This window comes from Salmo salar, chromosome 09, assembly GCF_965601325.2.
Source record: "Salmo salar chromosome 09, fSalSal1, whole genome shotgun sequence".
In the NCBI taxonomy this organism is placed as follows: Eukaryota; Metazoa; Chordata; class Actinopteri; order Salmoniformes; family Salmonidae; genus Salmo; species Salmo salar.
The window spans coordinates 150,703,621-150,720,848 of record NC_138299.1 but is presented as its reverse complement, the minus strand read 5'-3'; the positions used below and the strand labels follow the sequence as shown (position 1 = coordinate 150,720,848).

At 41.2% G+C, this 17,228-nt stretch overlaps 1 protein-coding gene across 3 annotated transcripts in view; it reads left to right on the top strand.

The window, feature by feature from the left end:
- The window catches only part of LOC106613181 (glutamate receptor 4), a 165,563-nt gene extending 152,224 nt beyond the window's left edge, over positions 1 to 13,339 (top strand). Inside the window, exons 16-18 of one of the 3 annotated variants that reach the window (XM_045724768.2) lie at positions 2,126 to 2,240; positions 3,162 to 3,299; positions 11,036 to 13,339. In XM_045724768.2, the coding sequence (XP_045580724.1) occupies positions 2,126 to 2,240; positions 3,162 to 3,299; positions 11,036 to 11,194 (412 nt within the window). In that variant the 3' untranslated portion in view covers positions 11,195 to 13,339. Of the gene's footprint in view, positions 1 to 332; positions 448 to 2,125; positions 2,241 to 3,161; positions 3,410 to 11,035 lie in introns of all 3 variants that reach the window. The other 2 variants (XM_045724769.2, XM_045724771.2) reach the window with 2 other exon arrangements.
- The last annotated feature ends 3,889 nt before the right edge of the window (positions 13,340 to 17,228 follow it).

Genomic DNA, 17,228 nt, shown 5'->3' with positions numbered 1-17,228 from the left:
TTTACTTGCCCTGCTGCACATCATTCAGACAATAGCCTGGTAAAGGTGGACTGAATGAAAGGGGTTTGGGCTATTTGCCTCTGCTGGCTCTCTCTATAGGCTCTATATGTTGAAAGGGTGGGCATTCAATGTTGCAAAGATATCTCTACAATAAAGTGGGATGTAAAAGCTGGAAAAGAGAGAGAAAGAGAGAGTTGTCTGGAGGTTTGTGCATGTCCACTAATCTGATGCTTCCAACCAATCACCGGTGTTCCGTTTTCCTCATCCCATTGGCTCATCATTGGCTGATACTCCATCCCTCCTCTGACCAACTATGTTTTATCCCTCTGAAGAAACGCGGTCAACCTGGCCGTGTTAAAACTCAACGAGCAGGGCCTGTTGGACAAATTGAAAAATAAATGGTGGTACGACAAGGGAGAGTGTGGCAGCGGGGGAGGGGACTCCAAGGTTAGCCTCTCTGTCTCCGAACACGGTTCAACCGTGTTCGGGAAGTAATGCGTGCATCTGCCCCAGCCACACAGATCACTGATGAACATGACCCCCCCCCCCCCCCCACTTCGACTCCCCCTGTACTGAAACGAGGGAGGAAAGAAGAGAGAGATAGGAGAGCAATTACTGTCAAAGCAGGAATATTGGCCCTCTAGTGGATGCTCTGGAGAGAGGAGTGTGGACTAGAACCCTGTAGTGGATGCTCTAGAGAGGAGTGTGGACCAGAACCCTGTAGTGGATGCTCTAGAGAGAGGAGTGTGGACCAGAACCCTGTAGTGGATGCTCTAGAGAGAGGAGTGTGGACCAGAACCCTGTAGTGGATGCTCTGGAGAGAGGAGTGTGGACCAGAACCCTGTAGTGGATGCTCTGGAGAGAGGAGTGTGGACCAGAACCCTGTAGTGGATGCTCTGGAGAGAGGAGTGTGGACCAGAACCCTGTAGTGGATGCTCTGGAGAGAGGAGTGTGGTTGTCAGAACATAGAGCAGGGTTCCCCAACTGGTCTTATTTGTGCCAAAAAAATTCTGGAAATCAGATCCAAGTGATTTTAATTTCGTAAATCTGTTCCCAAGTATTCCCACACATACAGTATGTGATTGGATGCAAATAATAATAATTAATAATACTTGATTGGATTTATATAGCACTTTTCTACCAACTGAGGTACTCAAAGCGCTTTACATAGTTGGGGGAAACTCACCTTATTCACCATCAATGTGTAGCACCCACCTCAGTGATGCACAACGACCATTTTTGTGGCAGAACTCTCACCACACATCAGCTATCAGGTGGAGAGGTGAGGAGTGATATATGCCAATTAGGAATGAAGGGGATGATGGAATGTGGCCAGGTTGGGAATTTAGCCATGACACCGGGGTGAACACCCCTACTCTTACAATAACCACCACGGGTTTTTGAATGACCACAGAGACTCAAGACACCCGTTTTAACGTACCATCACAAAGGACAGCACCCTACGCAGGACAATGTTCCCAAATGTAATCAAGGTTTGAAATGATTATGGTTTAGTCAAATATTATATCTGTTTAGGCTTCTTGTGGTCAATTTGCAGTATAAAAATATATATTTTTATTATGTTCCGGCCCCCTGACCATCTGCTCAAGAAAAATGTTGCCCGTGGCTGAACTAGTTGATGATCCCTGACGTAGAGGGAGAGATAGAGGAAGGATGGAGGGATGAACTAGAGCGATAATATACTTCATGTTTTGATTTACTTTATTGTTTGGTGCCTTTTAGATGAATTTTCAGATCTCTTACCCAGGTCTTGTTAATGACGTGCAGTAAATTGCCCCATGCAGTCCCCTCTCTCCCAGTGTGAGTAGGCCATGCCAATAGTCCTGTGTTCACAGTAATTGCCTCTGCTTGTGTAGCGCCGGCTGGGGCAGTATGGGCACGTTACCTGAAGTGATGCAGGGGGGTCCCACTCATATGTCTGTAGCTCGCTTAGCCCTGCCCCCCTCAGCCCCCCAACGAGCATACACACATGTACTCAGTGGGACCCAGACTGGGTCACTTTTATCAAGCAGTACCATTTATGTGACAGTTCTGACTGTATGTGACCTAATAACATAAAATAACATGACCTATGATGTTATTTATGTTATTTTTACACGCCAAGAACCCCGGTAAACCTTGCGGTTTTGAAACTGAGTGAAGCAGGCGTCTTAGACAAACTGAAAAACAAATGGTGGTACGATAAGGGCGAGTGTGGACCCAAGGACTCGGGAAGTAAGGTCAGTCTCACGGGCAGAGTGGGGGACCAAACACCCTCACTGTGTGACAGACAGGCACGACTCTAGATTAGCCTGGATACTAGGATTAGCATTAGGATTAGCATCAGTTACATTTTGATATAATCTAATAATAATATTTGATTGATTACTGTTGAATATTCTATCACTGTTAGTATTCTGCCTATGCCACATCTGCCTGTATAATGTGATTATAACCTTCATAATAATGGCCTTACTCTCAGAATACCATTCAGTTGACTATTCTCTGGTTTACTCTGGGTAGAAGACAAGTCAAAGAGTGGAGAGGTTCTTTGAAACATCATGAGTCTTATAAAACTACAGATAATTTTAGAACATGTAAATTCTCTTTAGAAGAACACTAGAGAGATTCTTAGAACATGTAAGTTGTCTTTAGAAGAACACTAGAGAGATTCTTAGAACATTAGAGAACTTCTAAGAATGCCAGTGAAATTCTTAAAATATCGGGGACCTTCACCAAGACTGTCTGAATAGAACTTTATCATCACTCATCCAAAAGCCTGACTAATACGATGACTGAATATACTTTAATTGGTATGATGTACTAGTCATCCTCAACTTAATACTTGTATCAATATTAAAATGTTTATTTACTTAAATTGTAGTCATGCATTAGTAGATATGCAGTTGATGTAGTACTACTGTCATAGTAGTAGTAATAGATGTATTATATGCACTTGTAGATAATACACTTTAATGATGGTAGTAGTAGAAGTGCTTCACGTAGTAGACTAGTCATAGTAGTGGTAGGTGCTGTAGTTGTTTGTAGAAGTAGACGTTATTGTGCTGAAAACTAAATAACCAAGCTGCCTGTTCTGTGTCTCACTAGCTCCACTGTCTCTCTCTCTCTCTAACCCCTGTGCTCTCCGTCCCCCCTGCCAGGACAAGTCGTCCCAGGCCCTGAGCCTGAGCAACGTGGCTGGGGTCTTCTACATCCTGGTGGGGGGTCTGGGCCTAGCCATGCTGGTGGCCCTGGTCGAGTTCTGCTACAAGTCGCGTGCCGAGGCCAAGCGCATGAAGGTGGACCTTAGCCCCCCTCACTGCCCCAGCCCCTCTCCCAGCACCCAGAATTTAGCCACTTATAGAGAGGGGTACAACGTATACGGCTCCGAGGGGGTCAAGATATAGGGGTAGGACTTAGGGCCTCCTATAGGTGGGCTGGTGTGAAGTTTCTTGTGCGTGTAGCCTCTAGCAACAGCAGACCAGTGTTGTTGTGACTGTGGTGAAGCATTGTGGAACCAATGTGCTTTTGTTTTTCCCTTTATTTTCCTGTTGTGACAGCTTCTTATGTTTCAGTTTTTGTTTGTTTTTCTGATCGTTGATGTGTAGCACTTCACCCCAGAGCACTCTGGGGGCAGATTGGTTCCATCGTCTTTGGCTGCAGATGATGATGATGATGATGTTCTACACCTGCATTCTGTCCATACTCAGTACACTACACATACAGCACATAAGACATTAGAACATTGGTGCACATCTCCTGTCCTCAAGGCCCGCACTGTCTGCTGGTTTTAACACTGTTCTAATAAGTGACTGATTTAGACCTTGGTAAGCAGGTGTCTGGACCATCTATCTATTCAATCAATAACATTGATTGACCAGTTAGGTACTAAGGAGAACAGAAAACCAGCAGGACTGCTTCATTGGAGGACTGGAGTTTTACAGACAAGTTAAGCCCCCTGTCAGAGTTCTAGAATTGTAGATGCCCAAACATCCCGAATGAGGTAGCGTTAGAAAATAATCCTCTCAATCCCGAATGAGGTAGCGTTAGAAAATAATCCTCTCAATCCCGAATGAGGTAGCTTTAGAAAATAATCCTCTCAATCCCGAATGAGGTAGCTTTAGAAAATAATCCTCTCAACCCGAATGAGGTAGCGTTAGAATATAATCCTCTCAATCCCGAATGAGGTAGCGTTAGAAAATAATCCTCTCAAATCAACCAAACACTTTATAGAGGATGTCTGCTTAGTGATGTTAACCCTCAAAGCGAAAACTGATTTTTTTTTACTTCATATTGGTAATTCTTGCAAAGAGACTGTCTGTCTAACAGTAAAAAAAAGAAAGTTTTATTAACCTTTTGTAACAAAAGTAAATTGTTTAAATTCCCCAAAATAAGCGTATATATTTTTTTAAAGCACACATTTATAGTCAAATTTGATGTTTCAAAATATGTTTGGGATGTTTTTTTAATTTTTTTTATCTGATTTAAAAAAAAATAATTTCATCCATAGCCACTTGTTTTGAAAGAAATTATGTTATTCATTCAAAGTGTTGTGTTTCTGTGATACTCAGTGTCTGAGAAATTGGCGATTGAGCTAATCTGACATACTGGTACGACCTAAGATGGCCACCGATATGGGCGATATAGGCGCCAGTGCAATCAGACTTTTAGTTCCAATTGTATCTGAAAGATGAGACTCTCAACCTGGAATAGAGACATTGACTGGAAGCTAAATTTGTATTTACATTTGTGAGGCATTTTTTTGTTATAGTAGCTGCCACGCCCACTAGGGGCCAAATCTGGGGTGGCTCCATATCTACTGTATATCTCTTCAGATAACATACAGTGAGGGAAAAAAGTATTTGATCCCCTGCTGATTTTGTACATTTGCCCACTGACAAATAAATGATCAGTCTATAATTTTAATGGTAGGTTTATTTGAACAGTGAGAGACAGAATAACAACCAAAAAATCCAGAAAAATGCATATCAAAAATGTTATAAAATGATTTGCATTTTAATGAGGGAAATAAGTATTTGACCCTCTGCAAAACATGACTTAGTACTTACTTGGTGGCAAAACCCTTGTTGGCAATCACAGAGGTCAGACGTTTCTTGTAGTTGGCCACCAGGTTTGCACACATCTCAGGAGGGATTTTGTCCCACTCCTCTTTGCAGATCTTCTCCAAGTCATTAAGGTTTCGAGGCTGACGTTTGGCAACTCGAACCTTCAGCTGCCTCCAGAGATTTTCTATGGGATTAAGGTCTGGAGACAGGCTAGGCCACTCCAGGACCTTAATGTGCTTCTTCTTGAGCCACTCCTTTGTTGCCTTGGCCGTGTGTTTTGGGTCATTGTCATGTTGGAATACCCATCCACGACCCATTTTCAATGCCCTGGCTGAGGGAAGGAGGTTCTCACCCAAGATTTGATGGTACATGGCCCCGTCCATCGTCCCTTTGATGCGGTGAAGTTGTCCTGTCCCCTTAGCAGAAAAACACCCCCAAAGCATAATGTTTCCACCTCCATGTTTGACGGTGGGGATGGTGTTCTTGGGGTCATAGGCAGCATTCCTCCTCCTCCAAACACGGCGAGTTGAGTTGATGCCAAAGAGCTCCATTTTGGTCTCATCTGACCACAACACTTTCACCCAGTTGTCCTCTGAATCATTCAGATGTTCATTGGCAAACTTCAGACGGGCATGTATATGTGCTTTCTTGAGCAAGGGGACCTTGCGGGCGCTGCAGGATTTCAGTCCTTCACGGCATAGTGTGTCACCAATTGTTTTCTTGGTGACTATGGTGCCAGCTGCCTTGAGATCATTGACAAGATCCTCCCGTGTAGTTCTGGGGTGATTCCTCACCGTTTTCATGATCATTACAACTCCACGAGGTGAGATCTTGCATGGAGCCCCAGGCCGAGGGAGATTGACAGTTCTTTTGTGTTTCATCCATTTGCGAATAATCACACCAACTGTTGTCACCTTCTCACCAAGCTGATTGGCGATGGTCTTGTAGCCCATTCCAGTCTTGTGTAGGTCTACAATCTTGTCCCTGACATCCTTGGAGAGCTCTTTGGTCTTGGCCATGGTGGAGAATTTGGAATCTGATTCATTGCTTCTGTGGACAGGTGTCTTTTATACAGGTAACAAACTGAGATTAGGAGCACTCCCTTTAAGAGTGTGCTCCTAATCTCAGCTCGTTACCTGTATAAAAGATACCTGGGAGCCTCAAATCTTTCTGATTGAGAGGGGGTCAAATACTTATTTCCCTCATTAAAATGCAAATAAATGTATAACATTTTTGCCATGCTTTTTTCTGGATTTTGTTATTCTGTCTCTCACTGTTCAAATAAACCTACCATTAAATTTATAGACTGATCATTTCTTTTTCAGTGGGCAAACGTACAAAATCAGCAGGGGATCAAATACTTTTTTTCCCTCACTGTACATCTACCTCTGTGCCAAATTCGGTGCTTTATCACAAAGTTTACAATTGAGTTCACATTTTTACCACTAGTATAGAAAATAGATTATTTTTCATTCTTCCATATTAACACAGAAATCATGGTAAATTTAGCTTTTTTTGGTTGGTAACCAGTTGCTTGACAAAATCACAACATTTTTAAAGGATAAAAAAAGGGATAAGAAAATATGACATTTTTGACCCGTTGGTGCTTTTAGGGTTAACGCAAAAGAGATAAACATAACATTTCCTAAATGAAACATTAGGAACATTGTATATCAATGAGTAGTCTGTTCCTATAAAGTGTTGCCCATGACTAAACAGGAGTCAGTCAGTCTCTCTCTATAATTCAAAATCTGTGAAACACCCTTCACTTCCCCTTTTCCTCACCTTACTGTACACAATCTCACCTTACAAACCTCACCTTACTGTACAAAACCTCACCTTACAGTCGTGGCCAAAAGTTTTGAGAATGACACAAATATTAATTTCTACAAGGTTTGCTGCTTCAGTGTCTTTAGATATTTTTGTCAGATGTTACTATGGAATACTGAAGTATAATTACAATCATTTCATAAGTGTCAAAGGCTTTTATTGACAATTACATGAAGTTAATGCAAAGAGTCAATATTTGCAGTGTTGACCCTTCTTTTTCAAGACCTCTGCAATCAGCCCTGGCATGCTGTCAATTAACTTCTGGGCCACACCTTGACTGATGGCAGCCCATTCTTACATAATTAATGCTTGGAGTTTGTCAGAATTTGTGGGTTTTTGTTTGTCCACCCGCCTCTTGAGAATTGACCACAAGTTCTCAATGGGATTAAGGTCTGTGGAGTTTCCTGGCCATGGACCCAAAATATCAATGTTTTGTTCCCCGAGCCACTTAGTTATCACTTTTGCCTTATGGCAAGGTGCTCCATCATGCTGGAAAAGGCATTGTTCGTCACCAAACTGTTCCTGGATGGTTGGGAGAAGTTGCTCTTTGAGGATGTGTTGGTACCATTCTTTATTCATAGATGTGTTCTTAGGCAAAATTGTGAGTGAGCCCACTCCCTTGGCTGAGAAGCAAACCCACATATGAATGGTCTCAGGATGCTTTACTGTTGGCATGACACAGGACTGATGGTAGCGCTCACCTTGTCTTCTCCGGACAAGCTTTTTTTCCGTATGCCCCAAACAATTGGAAAGGGGATTCATCAGAGAAAATGACTTTACCCCAGTCCTCAGCAGTCCAATCCCTGTACCTTTTGTAGAATATCAGTCTGTCCCTGATGTTTTTCCTGGAGAGAAGTGGCTTCTTTGCTGCCCTTCTTGACACCAGGCCATCCTCCAAAAGTCTTCGCCTCACTGTGCGTGCAGATGCACTCACACCTGCCTGCTGCCATTCCTGAGCAAGCTCTGTACTGGTGGTACCCCGATCCCGCAGCTGAATAAACTTTAGGATACGGGCCTGGTACTTGCTGGACTTTCTTGGACGCCCTGAAGCTTTCTTCACAACAATTGAACCGCTCTCCTTGAAGTTCTTGATGATCCGATAAATGGTTGATTTAGGTGCAATCTTACTGGCAGCAATATCCTTGCCTGTGAAGCCCTTTTTGTGCAAAGCAATGATGACGGCATGTGTTTCCTTGCAGGTAACCATGGTTGACAGAGGAAGAACAATGATTCCAAGCACCACCCTCCTTTTGAGCTTCCAGTCTGTTATTCGAACTCAATCAGCATGACAGAGTGATCTCCAGCCTTGTCCTCGTCAACACTCACACCTGTGTTAACCTTTATGGGCTAGGTGGGACGCTTGCGTCCCACCTACTCAACAGCCAGTGTAATCCCGTGGCGCGATATTCAAATACCTCAAAAATGCTAAAACTATTTTTTTTTTCAAACATATGACTATTTTACACCATTTTAAAGACAAGACTCTCGTTAATCTAACCACACTGTCCGATTTCAAAAAGGCTTTACAACGAAAGCAAAACATTAGATTATGTCAGCAGAGTACCCAGCCAGAAATAATCAGACACCCATTTTTCAAGCTAACATATAATGTCACATAAACCCAAACCACAGCTAAATGCAGCACTAACCTTTGATGATCTTCATCAGATGACAACCCTAGGACATTATGTTATACAATACATGCATGTTTTGTTCAATCATATTTATATCAAAAACCAGCTTTTTACATTAGCATGTGACTAGCATGTGACTAGCATTCCCAACGAACACTGCCGGTGAATTTACTAAATTACTCACGATAAACGTTCACAAAAAACATAACAATTATTTTAAGAATTATAGATACAGAACTCCTCTATGCACTCGATATGTCCGATTTTAAAATAGCTTTTCGGTGAAAGCACATTTTGCAATATTCTCAGTAGATAGCCCGGCATCACAGGGCTAGCTATTTAGACACCCAGCAAGTTTAGCACTCACCAAAGTCAGATTTACTATAAGAAAAATGTTATTACCTTTGCTGTTCTTCGTCAGAATGCACTCCCAGGACTTCTACTTCAATAACAAATGTTGGTTTGGTCCCAAATAATCCTTTGTTATATCCAAATAGCGGCGTTTTGTTCGTGCGTTCAAGACACTATCCGAAAGGGTAAATAAGGGTGACGAGCACGACGCATTTCGTGACAAAAAAATTCTAAATATTCCATTGCCGTACTTCGAAGCATGTCAACCGCTGTTTAAAATCCATTTTTATGCCATTTTTCTCGTAAAAAAGCGATAATATTCCGACCGGGAATCTGCGTTTAGGTAAAAAGAGGAAAGAAAATAAAGCACGGGGTCGACTCGTGCACGCGCCTAAGCCCATTGTCCTCTGATCGGCCACTTGCCAAACGCGATAATGTGTTTCAGCCAGAGGCTGCCTCGATATCATTCAGCTTTTTCCCGGGCTCTGAGAGCCTATGGGAGCCGTAGGAAGTGTCACGTTACAGCAAAGATCCTCAGTCTTCAATAAAAAGAGCCAAGATGAACAACAACTTGTCAGACAGGCCACTTCCTGTTCAGAATCTTCTCAGGTTTTTGCCTGCCATATGAGTTCTGTTATACTCACAGACACCATTCAAACAGTTTTAGAAACTTTAGGGTATTTTCTATCCAAAGCCAATAATTATATGCATATTCTAGTTACTGGGCAGGAGTAGTAACCAGATTAAATCGGGTACGTTTTTTATACGAGTTGGTAGAGCATGGTGTTTGCAACACCAGGGTTGTGGGTTCGATTCCCACGGGGGGCCAGCACAGAAAAAAAAATCTATGAAATGTATGCATTCACTGATGTAAGTCGCTCTGGATAAGAGCGTCTGCTAAATGACTAAAATGTAAAATGTAAAAATGTAATACGGCCGTGTCAATACTGCCCCCTAGCCCTAACAGGTTAACGAGAGAATCACTGACATGATGTCAGCTGGTCCTTTTGTGGCAGGGCTGAAATGCAGTGGAAATGTTTTTTGGGGATTCAGTTCATTTGCATGGCAAAGAGGGACTTTGCAATTCATCTGAGCACTCTTCATAACATTCTGGAGTATATGCAAATTGCCATCATGCAAACTGAGGCAGCAGACTTTGTGAAAATGTATATTTGTGTCATTCTCAAAACTTTTGGCCACAACTGTACAAAATCTCACCTTACTGTACAAATCCTAAATTTACAAAACCTCACCTTACTGTACAAATCCTAAATTTACAAAACCTCACCTTCCATGTTTTTCAAACCAAGACCCCAGAAATGCATGGTCACCTTGAAATGCAGATGTCTCACACAAATGTATCTGAAACGTATCCTGAGCATCTGTGTGTTTGTTTTTGCCTGCCTTTTTTATACAATGCTAGTTTAAGTAGTCATATACAGGTAACAGCCAAAATAAAAGGAAACAGCAACATAAAGTGTCTTAACAGGGCGTTGGGTCACTACGAGCCGCCAGAACAGCTTCAATGCGCCTTGGCATAGATTCTACAAGTGTCTGGAACTCTATTGGAGGGATGCGACACCATTCTTCCACAAGAAATTAAATAATTTGGTGTTTTGTTGATGGTGGTGGAAAGCTGTCTCAGGCGTCGCTCCAGAATCTCCCACAAGTGTTCAATTGTGTTGAGATCTGGTGACAGACAGACACACACACACACACACACCTTAATGAGACCAGTCTTTCAAAGTCACTGAGATCTCTTCTAGCCATAGTAGCCAAAATAATGGGAACTGGGCATTTATATACATGACCCTAAGCATGATGTAATGTTAACTGCTTAATTAACTCAGGAACCACACCTGTGTGGAATCACCTGCTTTCATTATACTTTGTATCCCTCATTTACCCAAGTTTTCCCTTTATTTTGGAAGTTACCTGTATGTTCCAATTCTTGTGTGTGTGTGTGTGTGCATTAATTTGTGCTTATGAGCATATGAACATGTATTTGTGTGTTCCTATGTTGACAGTGAATTATGTATATGATTCATTAGGGTCATATTACAAAAACTCACAAGTGTTTCTTTCTTTCCTCTTTTCCCATTGCCCCTCCCTCTCTAATCACCACGTCATCCTTCCCTGGCTCTTCCCCTCCAGCTGCCCTTCACAGAAGCCATGCGGAACAAGGCTCGGCTGTCAATCACGGGCAGTGTGGGTGAGAATGGGCGTGTCTTAACACCGGACTGCCCTAAGGCCGTCCATGCTGGCCACTCCCTCAGACACCCAGGGCTTACCCTACCATCGGGCCTACCCTGAAAACCAAAAACACACACTGTGCCTTAACCACACACACGGCTACGTCATTACCACCCCGACGCCACACACACAGACCAGAGACCGCCAGCAAGCTAACAGCAACAACAGGGAGAGAGGAGGGACAAACATGATGATCACCATCACACTAAAATCCTAATTTGAGCTCCATGAAACAAGGACAACAAGGTGACAAACTAACAGTGTTAGAACACTGACGACATGGAACCGAAAAGAATAACTGAGAAAGATAAAAAAATGAAAATGGTGATGATGATGATGATGATGAAGACTTTGAGCACTGTCATGAGCAGACAGACATGACTTTATCTGCTCCGATGTGATGGACTGCATCCTCTAACAAGCCACACCCCTGATCCCTTACCAGGAAACAATGCTTTAGGACAAATCTTCATCATCTTCACTTGCCTATGAAGAATAAGCTCCAGGCGAATCACTTATAAGACCAGAAAACTGTAAACCTGTAAACGTTGGACTGTACAAACCTGCTCTTTCTCCATGAACTGTTCAGACGAACATGCTTTTACAACGCTTTGGTTAGCGTCTCGCAAACACAATGCAGAGATCACTGAAGTTACCGTAATAGGTCTCCAAACTCATATGGCTAACACGACCGTAGGGTTCACAGGGGTTTGTAAAAAATGAAAATAAAAATGAGTAATAGTTACTGAAATGATCCATAATAATGACAGTAACGCTAAATAACAACTACATGTATCACTTCTCTGGACAGGGAACAGAGGTAAAGCTGTACATTCTGTGAAAAGTGAAGAAAACGTATCAAAGTAAATCCCCTATAAAAGGTATTGTTTTTGACCAGGGCCAGATTTAGCCATCTAGAGCACTGGTCTAAAGTAGTCCACTATATGGGGGACAGGGTGTCACGTGAGACATGGACATGTTGTTTTCCAGTGGCGAGGGAAGGTACTGACTGTTTCAGAAGCTTGCATTTTAAACTGTTGTAAATTACTGTGTAGCAAAACTGAACTCACCTCTCTTTTTTAACCATCTTAGGTAATAATTCATTGCAATAATGAATATAAGAAAATGCCACTTGTAATTATAAATACATCTTTTTATAAATACATATTATATATAATACAAATGAATATATATATATATATATATATATATATATACACACACATCTATAGAGAGCTATAGAAAATGATATGATCACCATTGAGTGAGGCCATGACATATGTTCTGTTAAAGGGTGTTTTGATAATGATTATGTTCCACAGTCTTTGTATGTCCTAATCCACACTGAATGTCAATCTGACACTCACAAACAAATTTACAAAACACAAACACACATCGTCACTTACACAGTGTCAACTCTTACAGAACGATCTTTGACACCACACAAGATGTTCCTTTTTTCTAGTTTTGTTTGTTTGTTCCCCATTTTTATTTTGTTTTTTTTGTCCACCATTTTGAGAACACAGCCTCTGTTCGTACAATAGTCCCAGATCTTCGTGTCTATTCCTGTGAAATGGTTATTTTGTCTGACCGTCTTCTGTTTTAAAGTCTATTGCAGCTGTCTGGATGGGCTAAGAGGAAAGGGAGAAAGAAAAAAGAACTAAAAGAACTCAATTCAAGTTTTTATTTTTCGAAGTACCACACATTTAAAATGAAAGAGTTCTAACTGAACGGTGGAGTTTGGTGGCATTGACAGCAGTTGCGTGGGTAGTATTGCCTTGGCCCTGGCATTTTGAGCACTGTGTATCTCCTCTCCTCCCACTGACAGGGTCCTGCCTAAACTGAGTGTCAATGCACACAAAGTCACCTTGACCTAACCCTTGACATTAAACCTTTGACCTTCTCTAGCTTTGACCTTTTGACTCTTATAGGCACTGACATGACCAGTCAGTCTTTAAACTCTCACTCTGAGCCCTAGTCTTTTTCTCTCTCCCTCTCCTAACCCTCTAGAGTTTACACGATATTTAGATCGTTGTTTTAGTTTTCAATCTCCCACCAAATGAACTAACCCCAGGCAGGCACTCCTATCTGTGTATCGTTGAAGCAGACTGCTGGCTGACTACTAACCACCTTAGGTTTTTATGGGTTTAACACAATCTTTCTTTGTATTAGGTTTCTTTTTCTAGTAAAATATCAACCCCTCTTTTCTCTGCGTATTTCTTTAACCTCTATGGGATTGATGTCTCCCACCCCCCGTGGAACGGTTGAGCTAACGTAGGCTAATGTGATTAGCATGAAGTTGTAAGTAACAAGAACATTTCCCAAGACATAGACATATCTGATATGGGCAGAAAGCATAGATTTGTGTTAATCTAACTGCACTGTCCAATTTACAGTAGCTATTACAGTGGAAGAATACCATGCTATTGTTTGAGGAGAGTGCACAGTTATGAACTTAAATGTATTTCTAAACCAATTAGGCACATTTGGGCAGTCTTGATACAACATTTTGAACATATATGCAATGGTTCATTGGATCAGCCTAAAACTTTTCACATACATCTAGTAGCCAAAATCACAATTGTGCCTGGGCTGGAATAATACATTATGGCCTTTCTCTTGCATTTCAAAGATGATGATACAAAAAAATACAAAGATCTAATGTGTTATATTCTCCTACATTAATTTCACATTTCCACAACTTCAAAGTGTTTCCTTTCAAATGGTATGAAGAATATGCATATCCTTGCTTCAGGTCCTGAGCTACAGGCAGTGAGATTTGGCTATGTCATTTTAGGTGAAAATCGGGAAAAAAAGGGTTGGATCCTTAAGAAGTACTAACAACATATTTGGTTGTACTGTGTGTGACTTCAAGATGATAGTTTCTGAAGAGTTATTGGAGAAGACCCTTCCAGAAATATAATGTAGTTACTCATTTTACACATGGAAATGATGACAATGACAATAACTATAGATATCATTGACATTTACATCGCCATTGGCACCATACATTGAGTGAACAAAACATTAAGAACACCTGCTCTTTCCCATGACACAGACTGACCAGGTGAAAGCTATGATCCCTTATTGATGTCACCTGTTAAAACCACTTAAATCAGTGTAGATGAAGGGGCGCGGAGAGGTTAAAGAAGGATTTTTGAGACTTGGACTCCGTATGTGTCATTCAGAGGGTGAATGGGCAAGATTTTTGAACAGGGTATGGTAGTAGGTGCCAGGCGCACTGGTTCGAGTGTGTCAAGATCCGCAACGCTGATGGGTTTCAATGGTGAATGGACAGATATGATAACCAGCAGGTATTTTACTGGACAGATATGATAACCACTAGGTATTTTACTGGACAGATATGATAACCAGCAGGTATTTTACTGGACAGATAAGATAACCAGCAGCTATTTTACTGGACAGATATGATAACCAGCAGGTATTTTACTGGACAGATATGATAACCAGCAGGTATTTTACTGGACAGATATGATAACCAGCAGGTATTTTACTGGACAGATATGATAACCAGCAGGTATTTTACTGGACAGATATGATAACCAGCAGGTATTTTACTGGACAGATGTGATAACCAGCAGGTATTTTACTGGACAGATGTGATAACCAGCAGGTATTTTACTGGACAGATATGATAACCAGCAGGTATTTTACTGGACAGATATGATAACCAGCAGGTATTTTACTGGACAGATATGATAACCAGCAGGTATTTTACTGGACAGATATGATAACCACTAGGTATTTTACTGGATAGATATGATAACCACTAGGTATTTTACTGGATAGATATGATAACCACTAGGTATTTTACTGGACAGATATAGGGGATATTTTAAGTTTTTCCACAGTTGAGGAGCCAAACTGCTCCAAATATTTTCTATTCTACACACTTTGTTGTTTATTTAGTTATTAAACATCATTCAAGACACGTTTCACCAGTGAAAAAGAACCATTTAATCAAACAGAATTGGACTTAAAAACCGAAGCCAGTCAGCAGCTGAAGCAGATCCTTTCATATAGGCTTTCCTTGCAGAAACAGACAACAGAAAATCCCAAAGTTTAAAAAAAGCCTAGTCTTTGTGATTTAAACGTCCTACTCTGTGTGTGTGTGTGTGTGTGTGTGTGTGTGTGTATACAGTTGAAGTCAGAAGATTACATACAGTTAGGTTGGTGTCATTAAAACTCGTTTTTCAACCACTCCACAAATTTCTTGTTGACAAACTATAGTTTTGGCAAGTCGGTTAGGACATATACTTTGTGCATGACAAATAATTTTTCCAACAATTGTTTACAGACAGGTTATTTCACTGTATCACAATTCCAGTGTGTTAGAAGTTTACATACACCGAGTTGACAGTGCCTTTAAACAGCTTGGAAAATACCTGAAAATTCTGTCATGGCTTTAGAAGCTACTGATAGGCAAATTGACATAATTTGAGTCAATTGGAGGTGTACCTGTGGATGTATTTCAAGTCCTACCTTCAAACCCAGTGCCTCTTTGCTTGACATCATGGGAAAATAAAAATAAATCAGCCAAGACCTCAGAAAAAAATTAGACCTCCTGGTTCATCCTTGGGAGCAATTTCCAAACGCCTGAAGGTACCACGTTCATCTGTACAATCAATAGCACACAAGTATAAAACACCATGGGACCACGCAGCCGTCATACCACTCAGGAAGGAGATGCGTTCTGTCTCCTAGAGATTAACGTACTTTGGTGTGAAAAGTGCAAATCAATCCCAGAACAACAGCAAAGGCCCTTGTGAAAATGCTGGAGGAAACAGGTACAAAAGTATCTATATCCTCAGTAAAACAAGTCCTATATCGAAATAACCTGAAAGGCCGCTCAGCAAGGAAGAAGCCAGTGCTCCAAAACCGCCATAAGAAAGGCAGACTAGGGTTTGAACTGCACATGGGGACAAAGATAGTTTCTTTTGGAGAAATGTCCTCTGGTCTGATGAAACAAAAATAGAACTGTTTGGCCATAATGACCATCGTTATGTTTGGAGGAACAAGGGGGAGGCTTGCAAGCCGAAGAACACCATCCCAACCGTGAAGTACGGGGGTGGGCAGCATCATGTTGTGGGGGTGCTTTGCTGCAGGAGGGACTGGTGCACTTCACAAAATAGATGGAATCATGAAGCAGGAAAATTATGTGGATATATTGAAGCAACATCTCAAGACATCAGTCAGGAAGTTAAAGCTTGGTCGCAAATGGGTCTTCCAAATGGACAATGACCCTAAGCATACTTCCAAAGTTGTGACAAAATGGCTGAAGGACAACAAAGTCAAGGTATTAGAGTGGCCATCACAAAGCTCTGACCTCAATCCTATAGAAAATGTGTGGGCAGAACTGAAAAAGCATGTGCGAGCAAGGAGGCCTACAAACCTGACTCAGTTACACCAGCTCTGTCAGGAGGAATGGGCCAAAATTCACCCAACTTATTGTGGGAAGCTACCCGAAACGTTTGACCCAAGTTAAATTTAAGGCAATGCTACCAAATACTAATTGATTGTATGTAAAATTCTGACCCACTGGGAATGTGATGAAAGAAATAAAAGCTGAAATAAATCGTTTTCTCTACTATTATTCTTACATTTCACATTCTTAAAATAAAGTGGTGATCCAAACTGACCTAAAACAGGGAATTTTTACAACGATTAAAATTTCAGGAATTATGAAAAACTGAGTTTAAATGTATTTCGCTAAGGTGTATGTAAACTTCTGACTTCAACTGTATTTACAGTGCATTTGGAAAGTATTCAGACCTCTTGACTTTTTCCACATTTCATTACGTTAAACCTTATTCTTAATGCATAGTTTTTTTCTCCCCATCAATCTACACACAATACTCCATAATGACAAAGCAAAAACAGGTTTTTAGAATATTTTGCAAATGTAAAAAAGAATATTAAAAAAATGAAATATCACATTTACATAAGTATTCTGACTCTTTACTCAGTACTTTGTTGAAGAACTTTTGGCAGCAATTACAGCCTTGAGTATTCTTGGGTATGACACTACAAGCTTGGCACACCTGTATTTGAGGAGTTTCTCCCATTCTTCTCT